We start from the raw sequence: 18,107 nt of genomic DNA, 5'->3' as shown, positions 1-18,107 counted from the left end.
GATAATTAAGTGGGCATGATGGTTTGAGGGCCAGATTGAGAATTTAGCCAGGACACCTGGGTCAACACCCCTACTCTTACGATTAGTGCCATGGGATCTTTAGTGACCATAGAGCATCAGGACACCCGTTTAACAGCCCAATCACTGCCCAGGGGCATTGGATTGTTTGTTCTTTAGATCTTTACCTCCTACTGGCCCTCCAACACCACGTTCAGCAGCATCTGTTCTCCCATCCAGGGACAAACCAGGACCAACCCTGCTTAGTTTCAGAAGCAAACAAGCAGTGGGATGCGAGTTGGTATGCCGCTTGAACTGTGTTACGCCCCACAGCACTTTTCAAAGACTGGTGCAGTAAATATTTGGTCACTATAGCTTTCCATAAGTGTTACTCTTTTTAGATGAGGTGATTTATTTCCAATGAGACTTAATGATTGTTGTATTCTGTCCTGTTTATTCCCATGATCCCTCAATTTTACTAACCTGTTTTTTTTATGGGTGTTAGCTACCTCTGAAGACCTCCCCACAAGATAACTCTCCCGAGACCAGAGTCGGAAACCACTTCTCTACACCTCCATGCATAACTCCTATTCGTGGGCGTGTAGTCTTCGCACCTGAACCCTTCCCACCTCCGTTTCAACATATTGTCCATCCACGTCAGCTTTATTGACCCGTGCCGTAAAATAAAGTCAGAACTCCCACACAGTTGGGTGTCAGCGGACGGGGCGGTACATTGCAATTGTGATCCGCGCTGGAAATCTGGGGAGCGGGATCACTCCCCTTGTTGTTATTGTCTGGTATTGTCATTGTTGGCCCTTTGTTGGCATTGTCACACTCACGCCACTATCCACTTCTGGATTTGACTTTGGACATGGCCTGTGCACCTTGTTTGACTGTGTGTTCTCTCTCTTTTAGGCCCAAAAGGAGACCTATTTGGAGAAAGCAGACAAACTCTACTCCATCATGAGTGCCGTAACAGACAAGGTAAGTGGGCAGGTCCATGCAAAATGCACGTCATTACACAATACAATTCCCCACAGATGTTATTTCGCATATCTGTGTGTTTGTCGACATAAGGTTAGTGAGCAAGTCAACATCATCTCAGGGGGCCATGTGACTCAGCATTCTACACCGCATCATGTTCTAAGGGTGTTGGATGTATGTAAATGCTATGTACAGTGCTTTCAGAAAGTGTTCCCACCATTGACTTTTTCCACATTTTGTTGTTAGAGCCTACATTTAAAATGTATACTATTTAGTTTTTTTTTGTCACCGGCCAACACACAATACCCCATATCAAAGTGGAATTATGTTTTTAGATTATTTTTTTATTCTTCAAATTAATTTTCGAAATAAAAGGTGCAATATCTTTGGTCAATAAGTACTCAAGCCCTTTGTTATGGCAAGCCTAAATAAGTTCAGGAGTACAAATGTGCTAGACGTTGTATAATAAGCTGCATGGACTCAGTGTGTGAGATAGTGTTTGATGTGATTTATGAATGACTACCTCATCTCTGTACCCCACACATACAATTATCTCTAAAGTCCCTCAGTTGAGCAGTGAATTTCAAACACATATTCAACCACAAAGACCATGGAGGTTTCCCAATGCCTCGCAAAGAAGGGCACTTATTGGTAGATGGGTAAAAAAAAAAAAAAAAGCAGACATTAAATATCCCTTTGAGCACGGTGAAGTTATTAATTACACTTTGGATGGTGTATCCATACACCCAGTCACGACAAAGATACAGGCATCCTTCCTAACTCGGTTGTTTAAGAGGAAGGAAACCACTCAGGGATTTCACCATGAGGCCAATGGTGACTTTAGAACAGTTAGAGTTTAATGGATGTGATAGGAAAACTGATGGAAAAACACCATTGTAGTTACCCCACAATATGAACCTAATTGACAGAGTGAAAAGAAGGAATCCTGTACAAAATATAAATATTCCAAAACATGCGTCCTGTTTGCTACAAGCCCCATCAGTGAATGTTTCTGAATGGCTGAGTTAGATTTTCAAGGAAATTTATGTAAAACTATGGCAAGACCTGAAAATGGTTGTCTATCAATGATCAATAATCGATTTGAAAGAGCTTGAAGAATATTGACTAGAATAATGGGAAAATGTTGCACAATCCAGGTGTGGAAAGCTCTTAGTCTTACCCAGAAAGACTAACAGCTGTAATCGCTGCCAATGGTCGTGCTACAAAGTATTGACTCTGGTTGGAATAGTTATGTAAATGTGATTTCTTTGTTTAAATTTTCAATACATTTGAAAACAATTCTAAAGACATATTTTCGCTTTGTCATTATGGGGTATTGTGTGTAGATGGGTGAGATGATAAAAAAATAAAATAAAAAATACATTTTGAATTCAGGCTGCAACACATCAAATGTGGAATAAGTCAAGGGCATATGAATACATTCTAAAGACACTGTAGTCGCTGCAGGTAAGCATTTTTACAGGCTCCTTGCCAGAAGGCTCAGCGGAAGACTCTTCATTATTACCCTTTTAACTCCTCACAGCGTTACTTGCACTTTACTCTGACATCGACAAAGGCCACGATAAGAAAATAGGGCTGTAGCTACTACTTGCCAGCTCATACATACTTACACCACAGTGTGTCAACATACTGACTGTAAGAGAGGAGAGACACTACCGGCTATGGCGTCAGCAAAGGTCAATATTACAATATTGTGTCTTATCTGGAGACTTGGTGTATCCATCCGTCTCATATCCTTTCTTAGCTAGGGAGAGTGGATTTCATATCTGGAGATCATGACTGAAATGAACAGGCTTGTCAATATGATGCACCTCCAAGAGATTGGTTTTCATTATAAAGACCACACAGTCAGTTAAAGGCACAATCTGTAACTTTCATTTCCACTGACTCATTTGAAAGTTGTGTTAACCTCTCAAACCAAAGACAATGGGGCGGTCAGGGTTTCTCACTGGCCAAAGATCTCCTGGCCCGAACATCATTTCTACCTGTAGTTTCAAATTAAAATGCATCGGGGTCATGTGGGACCCATAGATTAGCATGTGATCTCTCTATATTAAACAGGTAATATGCTACATTTATTTACATTTGGTCATGTAGTGTACCATACTATGTGGACACCTGCTCATCGAACATCTCATTATTACTTTATTACTCATTATTTTTTGTCACCTGCACCTAATGCAACAGGTGCGTGTAGACCTTACAATGAAATGCTTACTTACAAGCCCTTAACCAACAATGCAGTTAAGAAAATACCTACCATTAAAAGTAAGACAAAATAAATACAAATCATTTAAAGAGCAGTAGTAATTAATAGCGGGGCTAAATACAGGGGATACCGGTACAGAGTCAATGTGCGGGGGCACCGGTGTCGAGGTAATTGTGGAAATATGTATGTAGGTGGAGTTATTAAGGTGACTATGCATAGATAATAACAGAGTAGCAGCAGTGTGGAGGGGCAGGCAATGCAAAAAGTCTGGGTAGCCATTTGATTAGCTGTTCAGGAGTCTTATGGCTTGGGGGTTGAAGCTGTTTAGACGCTTTTTGAACATAGACTTGCCACTGCGGTACCGCTTGCTGTGCGGTAGCAGAGAGAACAGTCTATGATTAGGGTGGCTGGAGTCTTCGACAATTTTTAGGGCCTTCATCTGTCACCCCCTGGTATAGACGTCCTGAATGGCAGGAAGCTTGGCCCCAGTGATGTACACACTACACTCTGTCGTGCCTTGCAGTCAGAGGCCGAGCAGTTGCCATACCAGGCATTGATGCAACCCGTCAGGATGCTCTCGATGGTGCCGCTGTAAAACCTTTTGAGGACCCATGCCAAATCTTCTTTGCCCTCTTCACGGCTATCTTGGTGTGCTTGGACCTTATTAGTGTGTTGGTGCGGACGCCAAGGAACTTAAAGCTCTCAACCTGCTCCACTGCAGCCCCGTTGATGAGAATGGGGGCGTGCTTGGTCCTCCTTTTCCTGTAGTCCACAATCTCCTTTGTCTTGATCACGTTGAGGGAGAGGTTGTTGTCCTTGCACCACATGGACAGGTCTCTGACCTCCTCCCTATATGCTGTCATAGTTGTCGGTAATCAGGCCTACCACTGTTGTGTCCATCAGCAAAACGTAATGATGGTGTTGGAGTCGTGCCTGGCCGTGCAGTCATGAGTGAACAGGGAGTACAGGATGGGACTGAGCATGCACCCCTGAGGGGCCCCTGTGTTGCGGATCAGCGTGGGCTATGTTTTCTTACCTACCTTTACCACCCGGGGGCGGCCCGTCAGGAAGTCCAGGATCCAGGTTGCATGGGAGGTGTTTAGTCCCATGGTTATTCGCTTAGTGATGAGCTTTGAGGGCTCTATGGTGTTGAACGCTGAGCTGTATTCAATGAATAACATTCTCACATACAGTTGTGGCCAAAAGTTTTAAGAATGACACAAATATACATTTTCACAGTCTGCTGCCTCAGTGTCTTAAGATATTTTTGTCAGATGTTACTATGGAAAACTGAAGTATAATTACAAGCATTTCATAAGTGTCAAAGGCTTTTATTAACAATTACATGAAGTTGATGCAAAGAGTCAATATTTGCCGTGTTGACCCTTCTTTTTCAAGACCTCTACAATCCGCCCTGGCATCCTGTCAATTAACTTCTGGGCCACATCCTAACTGATGGCAGCCCATTCACTCATAATCAATGCTTTGAGTTTTTCAGAATTTGTGGGGTTTTGTTTCTCCACCCGCCTATTGAGGATTGACCACAATGGGATTAAGGTCTGGGGAGTTTCCTGGCCACGGACCCAAAATATCAATGTTTTGTTCCCCGAGCCACTTAGTTATCACTTTTGCCGTATGGCAAGGTGCTCCATCATGCTGGAAAAGGCATTCTTCGTCACCAAACTGTTCCTGGAAGGTTGGGAAAAGTTGCTCTCGGAGGATGTGTTGGTAACATTCTTTATTCATGGCTGTGTTCAAAGGCAAAATTGGCTGAGAAGCAACCCCACACATGAATGGTCTCAGGATGCTTTACTGTTGGCATGACACAGGACTGATGGTAGCGCTCACCTTGTCTTCTCCGGACAAGCTTTTTTCCGGATGCCCCAAACAATCGGAAAGGGGATTCATCAGAGAAAATGACTTTACCCCAGTCCTCAGCAGTCCAATCCCTGTACCTTTTGCAGAATATCAGTCTGTCCCTGATGTTTTTCCTGGAGAGAAGTGGCTTCTTTGCTGCCCTTCTTGACACCAGGCCATCTTCCAAAAGTCTTTGCCTCACTATGCATGCAGATGCACTCACACCTGCTTGCTGCCATTCCTGAGCAAGCTCTGTACTGTTGGTGCCCCGATCCCGCAGCTGAATGAACTTTAGGCTCCATCTCAGTGCTAGAGGCGTCGCTACAGACACCCTGGTTCAAATCCAGGCTGTATCCCAACCGGCCATGATTGGGAGTCCCACAGGGTGGCTCACAATTGGCCCAGCATCGTCCGGGTTTGACTGGTGTAGGCCATCATTGTAAATAAGAATTTGTTCTTACCTGAATTGCCTAGTTAAATAAATAAAATACACAAAATAGCCCTATTTGGTAAAAGACCGAGTCCATATTATGGCAAGAACAGCGCCAATGAGCAAATAGAAACGACAGTCCTTCATTACTTTAAGACATAAAGGTCGGTCAATATGAAACATTTTAAGAACTTTGAAAGTTTCTTCAAGTGTAGTCACAAAAACCATCAAGCGCTATGATGGAACTGGCTCTCATGAGGACCACCACAGGAAAGGAAGACCCAGAGTTACCTCTGCTGCAGAGGATAAGTTCATTAGTTACCAACATCAGAAATTGCAGCCCAAATAAATGCTTCAGAGTTCAAGTAACAGACACATCTCAACATAAACTGTTCAGAGGAGACTGTGAAGCAGGCCTTCATGGTTCAATTGCTGCAGAGAAACCACTACTAAAGGACACCAATAATAAGAAGAAGAATTGCTTGGGCCAAGAAACAGAAATGTACATTAGACTGGTGGAAGTTTGTCCTTTTGGTCTGGAGTCCAAATTTGAGATTTTTGGTTACAGCTGCTGTGTCTTTGTGAGATGTGTTGTGGGTGAACGGATGATCTCCGCATGTGTATTTCCCACCATAAACCATGGAGGAGGAGGTGTTACGGTGTGGGGGCGCTTTGCTGGTGACACTGTCTGTGATTTATTTAGAATTTAAGGCACACTTAACCAGCATGGCTACCACAGCATTCTGCAGCTATTTGCCAGCCCATCTGGTTTGGGCTTAGTGGGACTATCATTTGTTTTTCAACAGGACAATGACCCAACACATCTCCAGGCTGTGTTAGGGCTATTTGACCAAGAAGGAGAGTGATGGAGTGCTGCATCAGATGACCTGGCCTGTTCAAATAACTTGGACAACTGTTACTTTTGCCAAGACCCACCCCCACTGTGTGCAACTAAGTGCAACTTTTGAGTGGAAATTCAAATAATAGATTGTGCCTTTTAAAGCCAGGGTCTGCTCTTCTGGGACTGTATGTTGGTTATGATTAGATCTCAGTATATCCCTGTCCTGGTGGCAGCAGCAACAGCTTTTCCTGTCCAATCATGGGCACTATCCAACCGCTCCCTTCTGGGCCCCCTGCTCCACCTTGGGCTCTCCAGCATTCCTCTCTTATCCTTGCCTACAAGGCCCATCATTTAATGGGCCTCCGGCTGGTGACGGTGGATTGCTTGCCTGATTCTCCTCTGGGATTGATTCTGCCTCTATACTAGATCCAGCACTGGGAGGGTTAACCCAGTTCTAAAGCTAATAAAAAAACATGGATGGCCCCTAATGTATAGGATTCAAAACCTCCCCCTCACTATTATGGCCATGTAATTTTAGCCTATGTTTGGAGAACATTCTGGCACAAAATGGCTGCCATGCATCACGTCGGTGGGTGTTACACAGTGGACAGGGCGAGTTACCCCTAAACAATGTAATTCACTTTGGAACCTATTGAAAGGCACTATATTACTTCAATCTATCATTATTACTCTTAAGTCTAATGAATCTGCACGGAACCTCTGCACCTCTGTGTCACTGCATCCACTCGACCAGCGTGTGGATGCAGTGTGCGGTCTTGCTTGTATGTAATTGTGTGTGCCAGGAAGGAGAGGGATTTGTCTGCTAACCAGACAAGGCCATCACCAGAGGCACCTGGGCTCAGTGAGCCGCTGACAACTCCACCGCTCTGCCCCCCCCCCCCCCCCAAGTGCCCTTAACCGAATTAGTGCCCCTAACCCATTTTAAACAGTGTCTTTAAGCTACAGACTTCTGGGTTGTACCATTTGGATCCGTTTCTTCTACATCCTTTGGTACCAAACATTAGTCTGTGTGATTTAACTTGGGCTGAACTAGAGCTGTGTGTGTTAGACAAGGTGAGGATCCCGAAGGGAAATGGTCTTTAGAGTCCGTATGGTTTGAGCTTCAAACTATTAAAAGCCATCTATGAAAAGCTGAGAGACTCATGGTGTCTGTAATACTGTAATAAGCTCACATAGTCGCTATCACAAACTCCACACAGTTGTCACTGACTAGTTTGATATTCATTTCCAACTGAGCAAACAATGTCTGTACTTGCAGCATTCATATAAATATTTTTTTATCTGTTATTTGCTTTGGTGGACCTTGTTTTTTTTGTGGTAATTTGTCAATGAAACTCATTAATGCAACTGTTTGTCATATTGTTTCATGTTTTACTTGTTGTACTGAAAATAAAATGGTAAAACACTTAATTGTGAGGCTAAATATAAGGGCTGGACATGCAGATAAATGGAAGTCAGATAAATGAAAAGCTGATTTTTGTTGGGGTCTCGGTACTGATATGGTTAAGTGGATTAGTCTCACTCCATCCAAAAAGGGAGAACAACCCTTGCTTGCTCCCACAGGAAAGACCAAAGCACCCAGCCTGGTACATCTATACCCAAGAAGGCAGGCAAACAAAATAAATAAACTGAGTACGGGCAATAGTTCTCCTCTCCCCTCCACTCTTTAATCTTGGGAGGAAATATGACAAATATGGACCGCTGTCATCCAACGGCTGCTTGTGCTGCGAATTTGGCCACAATGGGAAATGTCAATATGTGACTGCGAAATTAGGGAGGATTTTTCAAACGAGATTTGATGTTCCTCACCCCAAGCGTTCGACCCACCGCCCCTGCACCCAACTCCCAAAACGGGCAGTGGGCTTTCCTTGGGGAGCTAGGTTTATTCTTTGGCAGATTATACCACCACTGAAAATGAATTCACCCGCTCATTTGCACACAATGGAGCCCTTAACTCCAAATACATTACCATAAAAATTGGAGAGGTTTCATCCTTTTGTCGATTTTGATGAGTGGGTCTATGAGAGAAAAGCAAATATGTCCCCCGTTTTAGAATCCGCTGGAACTGATACCTGAGGTAGTAGATTGAAATGTTCTGTGTCTACCAATGTGTTTGCTTAACCCCAATGTATCTATAATTTTACACTCTCACTTTCCTTCTCTCTTGCTCCCCCTCTCTCTTCTTTCTCTGTTTACTGTTAAAACTACAGAGTGTGTTTGGTGATGGCGAGAACACCAAGGTGCGTGTGTCGGAGCTGGAGGAGGAAGTGAGAACGCTGAAGAAGGTTAACAAGGACCTGTACGACTTCTCCACACAGCTCCTCACCAAGCCCAGCTAGAGAAGAGCCACCACCCCTGGCCACGGCTCCCCCATCCCACCAGCAGGGACCCTACTAGGGGGAGGGAAGACACTGCAAGCCCCCCCTCACTACAGACCGGTAGGCTAGGGAAATATAAGTTAGTGTGTGTCATTCATAGTGTTTGTTTTGTAAGGGAGAGTGTATGTTCAGCAGGACTTCAGGTGTTAAAGTTATACCATGGACCGCATTGCTTGTATCATGATCCCTCGCCATATTTAGGATAAAGGAGTTAATTTAACATGAAAAAAAAGTGCTCACCTTGTTTGTGCGACATGTTCAATGTTAGCCACAGGCTACTTGCAGTAGTCAAGTGCAGCCAGATAGAGCGACATAATTGATCTTAGCGCTATATTGACGTCCCTTGACCTCCTCAACTCGCAGCCCTGTTCCTTCACACTCATCACCACTGCCTATAAGGCCAAAAATCCCATCAGCCAAAAATCGGTGTAACAGTATCCAGTTAGTGCCCTCTGACCTTTCATCCTTTTTGTAATCTGGCTAACCTCAGATTCCTGCATTATCCTCTCCTTTTTATTTTCATTTTTGTTTACCTCGGCTTGGCCAAGTTCTATAGCATTCAACCAGTTAATAGATTCTAAGAATTTATGTGACAAGGACATGATGTGCACCCAGGTGTGTTTGGCTTAGCATCGATGAGGCTGGTGTTAATTTCAGTCACCCAATAGGTATGACCACCATGGTTCATAGGTCCCCTTCACCTTCTGTCAAGCAAAACTGTTTTCCCATTAGCAATATACACATACTCTGTGTTAACCTGTTTGGCTAAAAACAGCTCAAGGCAGGAATATCTCAAAGAAAATGGTGGTGTTAAAAAAAACAATACGGAAGAGTAGAGGAATATGTTTGATTAACCCTGAGGAACTAGCCTGAAGACTGTGTACAGTTTTTCTGTGCCTGTAGCAATCATGGATTTGGTTGTGCAGTGCCCAGCAACGCTATACAACTGCAGAATCAGTTTTCAGAATCCTCCAGAAATCGCTCTTCCTCTCATCACTGCTAATTCTCCACCCGGGGCACTAAATTAGAGGCAGCGCCATAGAAATAGTGGTTGATTTTCGTCTTTTTCTCATTTGCCCGCTTTGATGAGATCAGGACAATGTGTGTGCCTCTTTGGTAGAGAAGAGGGAACTGATAAGGACAGCAGCCCTCCTGTCCAGAGAGAGCCATGGCTTTAGAACAGGGATTGGCAACTCTCCTTTTGTAGGCCCGTAGTTGTAAAAATAATCTCAATTGGGGTCTCAATTTACTGTTAAGAGTCAGAATAGTAGAATACATAAAGTACCATTTCAAAATGTGGTTTTGCATGAGCAGTTTTCCTCTTTTGTCAGTCACTGACAGTCACACAATTAGCCTATGTCAGCTAAAAATTGGATTGGTAAATTAGTCCAGCCAGCTATATAAACGTGTTCTAATCATAGTTGATTTAACAACCGGAGGGCCCCCCTTTGATTTTGTTAGTCATTCTAACTCAGATATCATATTAGAAACTGCAAACATTTGTATAGCAACTATGGCAACGTGTAGAATTGCAGGAAATTAGCTGTAAAACTGCCAATTTTTCTCCGCTCCATGGCAAAATTAATAGAATTGCATTACATTGGGAAGTAATTGCTATGCCCCACGGCAAAATGTGTAGAATTGCAGGAAATTAACTCTAAAACGTCAATGTTTTGTCTCTGGTGTCAAGGGAGGCCTGCAAAAATATTTTGATTGCAAGGTAGGCAGGGACCCTTAACACAATTCCACTTAGGGCCCCCAAAAGGCTAAGGCCGGCTCTTGACTGCATGTGTGGGTATGGATGTGGGTACACAGACCCACGAGCCAGTGCGGCCTCTCATGGTGAGTTCAGATTTTTTTGGGACCCCCATCAGTTGCCCATCCCAGCTTTAGAACTTCTAGAGCGACTTACACGAAACCCAACATTGAATCCAATTAACTCACCGTTGGGGGGGGGGCAGCAAGTGAGATGGCGCTTCTGAGGATTGGAAGAGTGAAGTGTTCAGTGTGGGGGATTAATTGTTTTGTTCCTCTAATAAAGACAAACAGACCAACTGGATTTGTACTTTTTTTGTGTTTTTGTATGCTTGTGTTTTTGTACCTTTCTGAAATCATGGGAAATAAAAACAAAATATGCACATTTGTTGTTTCTTGGCCCTTTTTTGCGATTGACCCGCTGTGAAAGATTGGGAAACTATTATTCCTGTATGCTTAATACAAGGACATAACTATGGAAATAGCCTTGTGCTAAAATTAAATCATTGAATATAATTTATATTAATCAAAATGGAAGAGTATACACTTTTGTCAAGTGCATAGAAAAATTGAATGGAAAATTGTCTCGCTGAAGAAAGAACCCCATTTCAAAAAAGGTGTTTTATCCTTCCTCTTGCAAATTAAGTTTTTTTACCTTAACATTCTGAAGGATGCTTATAGAATTATGAGTACCTGACACTCCCAGTGGAGACTGGACACTTAAAACACAGCAGTAAAGAAAGCCAGTAAACAAATTACCTCAAGATTAGAGATGAGACTTACATTCACTCCTAGTTCCTTATCTACAGTGCCTTAAAGTACTCACACCCCTTTTTCCAGATTTTGTGTCACTGGCCTACACACAATACCCCATAATGGCAGTGGAATTATATATATTTGACAAATTAATACATTTAAAGCTGAAATGTCTTGAGTCAATAAGTATTCAACCCCTTTGTAATGGCAAGCCTAATAAGTTCAGAAGTCAACATTTGCTTAACAAGTCACATAACTTGCATGAATCTGTGTGCCATAATAGTGTTTAACAGGCTTTTTTAATGACTACCTCAGCTCTGTACTCTGTACACACAATTATCTATAAGGTCCATCAATCGCACATGGAATTTCAAACACAAAGACCAGGGAGCAAAGAAGGGCACCTATTGGTAGAAATAAAAATGTAAAAAGCAGACATTGAATATCTCTGAGGGTGGTGAAGTTATTAATTACACTTTGGATCTACACTACACTACAAAGATACAGGCGTCCTTTCTAACTCGGTGGCCGGAGAGGAAGGAAACCGCTCAGGGATTTCACCATGAGGCCAATGGTGACTTTAAAACAGTTAGAGTTTAATGGATGTGATGGGAAATAACTGATGGCTCAACACCATTTGTAGTTACCCCACAATATGAACCTAATTGACAGTGAAAAGAAGGAATCCTGTACATAATAAAAACATGCATCCTGTTTGCAATAAGGCACTAAAGTAAAACTGCAAAAAATGTAGCGAAGAAATTACATTTATGTACTGAATACAAAGTGTTATGTTTGGGGCAAAGAACACATCACTGAGTAGCACTCTTCCTATTTTCAAACGTGGTGGTTGCATCATGTTATGGGTAAGCTTGTCATCAGCAAGGACTTATAGTTTTTTACGATAAAAATAAATAGAGCTAAGCACGGGGAAAACCTGGTTGTCTGCTTTCCACCAGACACTGGTAGATAAATTCTCCTTTCAGCAGAACAATAACTTAACACGAGGCCATATATACAGACGTTACCTTCTAAGATGACATTGAATGTTCATGAGTGGCCCAGTTACAGCTTTTACTTAAACCAGCTTGAAAATCTATGGCAAGACTTGTGTATGTCTAGCAATGATCAACCAATATTGTACAATTCAGGTATGCAAAGCTCTTAGACATAATGACATTTTCACTTCGTCATTATGGTGGAGATTTGTGAGAGAAAAAAATTAATTTAATACATTTTGAATTCACAAAATATGGAATAAGTCACGTGATATGAATACCTTCTGAAGGCACTGTCTGTGCACTTCAATTGAGTAACAAGGGAAGTAATTGACCCATTGACCTCGTGGCACTCTTTTCCATAATAGTCCATTGCCTGAATTGACAGAGACCAAACCACTTGAGTCAAGCTTGGCCAATCATTGTAAATGTGCCACATGTTGGGTGACTTCACTCACTGAGAATGGAGATGTGTGCCACTGTGAGCTGCCCTTTCTGCGTGATTATATGTGACACTCCCATTTGAGTCAATGAGGGGCTTTGGGGATGTGAAATTAGGCTGATTTGCTGTGACCTCCCAGCTTGTTGCTGCTAGCGCTGGTGATAATCACAGCGGTGCTGCACTGGAATTTGATGAGCCAGATTCCTCTGCCTGGTGCTGTTTTTTTGCTGGAATGTCCCCCTCTTCCACGACTATCTTCAATTTCTTGGATTTTTCCTTGGATTTTTCCCGAAATTTATAATTCTGGAAGATTCCAATTCTGTAGATACACAAAAATAAATGAGCCAGGCATAAGACCAAACCTTTTGATTAGTGGTGTATGGAACCTGCTTCTTTCATGTAAGCACATTGGACAAGAATTTCTATCTAGCCGGTGTAACTCGATCCCCACCTGCTAATGTTTCATTTCGCACTATTATCCCTCTTGACTGTCTGCTCTGCTGCCTCCATATTGATTCGTTTTGTGGGACTTTCTCCAGGTAATTCAGTTTTTTTTACTTTTCTAGTAAACTGTGAGTAAATATGATGAGGAAATGTAGACTTGTACATTCAGCTCTTTTTCTTTGAAAAAAGATTTACAGTGCCTTCGAGTATTCACTCCCCTTCACCTTTTCCACATTTTGTTGTGTTACAGCCTGACATTAAAATTGATTAAATTGAGATGTTGTGTCACTGGCCTGCACACACTACCCCACAATGGTAGTGGAAATATGTTTGACATTTTTTTTTATTAATTAAAAATGAAAATCTGAAATGTTTTGAGTCAAGTATTCAACCCATTTCTTATGACAAGCCTAAATAAGTGTTTAACAAGTTGCATGGACTCCCGCTGTGCAATAATAGTGTTTAACATGATTTTTTAAGTGACTACCTCATCTCTGTACCCCATCACATACTTTTGTATATATTGTGTTTTTGGACACCCCTTCAAATTAGTGGATTCAGCTATTTCAGCCACACACTTGTTGACAAGTGTATAAAATCAACCACACAGCCATGCAATCTCCATAGACAAACATTTGCAGTAGAATGGCCTTACTGAAGAGCTCAGTGGCCTTCAACGTGGACTGTCATAGGATGGCACTTTTTCAACAAGTCAGTTCGTCACATTTCTGCCCTGCTAGAGCTGCCCCGGTCAGCTGGAAGTATTATTATTCTGAAGTGGAAACGTCTAGGAGCAACAATGGCTCAGCCACGAAGTGTTAGGCCACACAAGCTCACAGAACGGGACCGCCGAGTGCTGAAGCGCATAGCGAGTAAAAATTGTCTGTCCTCGGTTGCAACACTCAGTACAGAGTTCCAAACTGCCTCTGGAAGCAACGTCAGCACAATAACTGTTCATCGGGAGCTTCATGAAATGGGTTTCCATGGCCGAGCAGCCGCACACAAGACTAAGATCATGTGCAATGCCAAGTGTCGGCTGGAGTGGTGTAAAGCCCATTGCCGTTGGACTCTGGAGCAGTTGAAACGTGTTCTATGGAGTGATGAATCACGCTTCACCATCTGGCAGTACGACGGACGAATCTGAGTTTGGTGGTAGCCAGAAGAACACTACCTGCCCCAATGCATAGTGCCAACTGTAAAGTTTGGTGGAGGAGGAATAATCTGGGGCTGTTATTGATGGGTTGGGGCCAGGCCCCTTAGTTCCAATGAAGGGAAATCTTAATGCTACAGCATACAATGGCATTCTAGAATATTATGCGCTTCCAATTTTGTGGCAACAGTTTGAGGAAGGTGCTTTCCTGTTTCAGCATGACAATGCCCCCATGCACAAAGCAAGGTCCACACAGAAATGGTTTGTTGAGATCGGTGTGAAAGAATTTGACTGGCCTGCACAGAGCCCTGACCTCAACCCCATCGAACACCTTTGGAATTAATTGGAACAGCGACTGCGAGCCAGGCCTAATCGCCCAACCTCAGTGCCCAACCTCATTAATGCTCTTGTGGCTGAATGGAAGCAAGTCTCTACAGAAATATTCCAACTCTATATTAATGCCCATGATTTTGGAATGAGATGTTCGACGAGCAGGTGTCCACACACTTTTGGTCATGTAGTGTATTTAATTTTCAATAAATTTGCAAACATTTGTAAAAATTATTTTACTTTGTCATTATGGGGTATTGTGTGTAGATGGGTGAAGGAAAAAAATTGAATCCGTTTTGAAATCAGGATGTAACACAACAAAATGTTGAATAAGTCAAGAGGTATGAATATTTTCTGAAGGCACTGTAGAGCCTGCTTGAGGCAGCTGTTATTATTTGCTATTGTTTTCTGCAATCAGTCCTCCCTCCCACTCTCTTTCATGCTTGGCTGAGTCTAGCTAGCACCTCAGCCACAAGCGACCCTTATCCTTGTCTTGGTCAGGCTGGTAAAACATGATGGAAAGTGCCTTCTTGATTGAGTTGTTCATATCCATAACAATAAAATGGGGTATTTGAGAAGAATACCTAATGTGGGTTTTCTCTAATCGATTCTCACATTGGAGTAGGGACGATAAAACAATGTTTCATTACGATTCCATTCTGTGCAAATGACCATTTGTGGGAAAATCAATAAGGAATGATTATTTTTAATCCTCTGGAGAGGTGAGAGGTGAGCGAGAAGGAGGATGAGGGGGCTGAATGTGAAGCTCATTCGGGTCGATGGTCGTTAGCTGTAATAGAAGCATTCCATATCACCTGAACTAACAGAGGAGTGAACTTCATTATCTTGTTTTATGGGGGTGTGTATGTTCCCACCAGCTTAACACATCAAGCCATCATGGTACAAAACGAAATTGATTGTGGAGTGCAAAGCCAATTCAGCCTTTATGTAACGCAATCAAACCCATGTTTGCCATGTGAATGCCTAATGGATGTCTTTGCATGTAAAGGACGGAAGTCCCTGTATTATGAAGCTTCTGTCCATTACTTATGCAGAATATATCAAAGTTACCATTCTAGCCACCTGACTAAAGCAGTAGACAAAATCATTTAAAAAATAAGTCAATACATTGAATATGAAACCACCTAATGAGGCAGAGAGAGCGAGAGAGGCCTTGCTTCGGCCTCCAATAAAGGGATCTGCTCCTCTTCTTCAACCTTGTTTAATCTCCATATTCCTGCAGAAGAGAGGATGTAATGAGATGAAACTCATTACCTTTTATCTGTGCCAGTGGAGTATCCCAGTGAGATGCCGCCATTGAAGAAGAGAAAAAAAGGGGGGCAAGAAATTGAACACAACAGAGCGAGGTGCCGTGAGGACGCTGCCCTTGGAAGCAGAGCCCGGATACTCAATAGTGGATCTTCAGTTCCCTCCCCTTACTTTTTTAAGGATGGTCCTCCAGTGGATTTGTGAAGCAAGCAGCCAAAACGCAGGAACGTCAACATGATAAGTATATATTGGGATATTGCAATGATATTTTGTCCCATTTCGGGGCGAATCACACCGGATCAAATAAAAACACCTGACTGAAACTCCCATCTTTGCGACTGTTTATCCTTCGAAGACTTGAGCAATTAAAGCCCTCCTGTGTTGCGAAGGCTGCACTCACCAAAACCCCAGCTGCTAGCACTTAGCGCGCTTTAGAGCTATACAAGCAAATGAGGGAAAATAGAATCTGTTCCCAGAGAAGAAGTCAAGATTCATTAGCCAGATGCTATGGAGACGATTTTTCAGCACTGAGGGGGGAAAAAAGTGTGACATCCTTCTGCGCTTCTCACTGTTCTAAACAAGCCTTTCGTCTGGGACTGTTGTGCACTTGGTCACCTCACCACAAGATTCCTCTTGCTTTACACTTGGTTAAACAAACTGTTCATAGCGAAGCCGTCCGTGCTGTTTCACTTAATGGAGGGGTAATTGTTCCCAAGTGTAAGGCCTCGTTAAAACATCTCAGGGAAAGGAAACACCTGTTGTGTTTCCCAGCTTTGTATACTGACTCCCTACTGTAGTAGGTTTGAAAGAACTCTATCTTAGTCTGTGATAAACTGCTCTCCTAGAGAAACCTGAGCCTTTGCCCTGAAAGACGGAACCAAAGAACGAATGTATTTATGCGAGACAGTGGTCGCCAACCTTTCCTGAGTCAAGATCACTTTCACAGTCAAACAGTAAGCTGAGATCTACCGCTCAGATTTTTTTTAAACATGACTTAAATTGTTTTTACATTAACTTAACAAAAACTGTTCTGTACGAATGAGGTTTGTGCATTAGGCCTAATACATTATCACAGCATATTGGTTATATGCCTGGTGTGCCAATATTGTTAATCTCAGAACATATTGCAAAACTCAAGCTTTAATTACAAAATAAATTGGTGTAGCACTTGTGAGGCACAGCTAACCATATATTGAAATACTTTGCAAATAATTAGCTTTTTTATATTACTGGACTGATGGTACCTGCATCTGATGGTCATGTTGCTTTCAAGACAACTGGGAACCCAAAATGACCTTTTAATGGCGTCAGACCGAGGCTCTGCATCTGTCCTCGTGCTCCTAGACCTTACTGCTGCTTTTGATACCATCGAACACCACATTCTTTTGGAGAGATTGGAAACCCAAATTGGTCTACACGGACAAGTTCTGGTCTGTTTTAGATCTTATCTGTTGGAAAGATATGTTTGTCTCTGTGGATGGTTTGTCCTCTGACAAATCAACTGTAAATGTCGGTGTTCCTCAAGGTTCCGTTTTAGGACCACTATTGTTTTCACTATATATTTTACCTCTTGGGGATGTCATTTGAAAACATAATGTTAACTTTCACTGCCATGTGGATGACACACAGCTGTGCATTTCGATGAAACATGGTGAAGCCCCTAAATTTCCCTCGCTGGAAGCCTGTGTTTCAGACATAAGGAAGTGGATGGCTGCGAACGTTTCACTTTTAAACTCGGACAAAACAGAGATGCTTGTTCTAGGTCCCAAGAAACAAAGACATCTTCTGTTGAATCTGACAGTTATGATGGTTGTACAGTCGTCTCAAATAAAACTGTGAAAGACCTTGGCGTTACTCTGGACACTGATCTCTCTTTTGATGAACATATCAAGACTGTTTCAAGGACAGCTTTTTTCCATCTACGTAACATTTCAAAAATCAGAAGTTTTCTGTCCAAAAATGATGCAGAAACATGAATCCATGCTTTTGTCACTTCTAGGTTAGACTACTGCAATGCTCTACTTTCCGGCTACCTGGATAAAGCACAAAATAAACTTCAGTTAGTGTTAAATACGGCTGCTAGAATCCTGACTAGAACCAAAAAATGTGATCATATTACTCCAGTGCTAGCCTCCCTACACTGGCTTCCTGTTAAGGCAAGGACTGATTTTAAGGTTTACTGCTAACCTACAAAGCATTACATGGGCTTGCTCCTACCTATCTTT

The 18,107-nt window shown here is 42.5% G+C and overlaps 1 protein-coding gene across 2 annotated transcripts in view; it reads left to right on the top strand.

The window, feature by feature from the left end:
* The window catches only part of wdr18 (WD repeat domain 18), an 80,474-nt gene extending 69,596 nt beyond the window's left edge, over positions 1-10,878 (top strand). For both annotated transcript variants that reach the window (XM_036977949.2, XM_090235347.1), the window contains 2 exons: positions 913-981; positions 8,571-10,878. In XM_036977949.2, coding sequence (XP_036833844.1) covers positions 913-981; positions 8,571-8,699 — 198 coding nt within the window. In that variant the 3' untranslated portion in view covers positions 8,700-10,878. The remainder of the gene's footprint in view (positions 1-912; positions 982-8,570) is intronic.
* Positions 10,879-18,107: the final 7,229 nt, after the last annotated feature.

This window comes from Oncorhynchus mykiss, chromosome 5 (assembly GCF_057628025.1).
Source record: "Oncorhynchus mykiss isolate SJ-2025 chromosome 5, ASM5762802v1, whole genome shotgun sequence".
Lineage (NCBI taxonomy): Eukaryota > Metazoa > Chordata > Actinopteri > Salmoniformes > Salmonidae > Oncorhynchus > Oncorhynchus mykiss.
The sequence above is the reverse complement of the archived record's forward strand: the minus strand, read 5'-3'. Positions and strand labels throughout refer to the sequence as shown.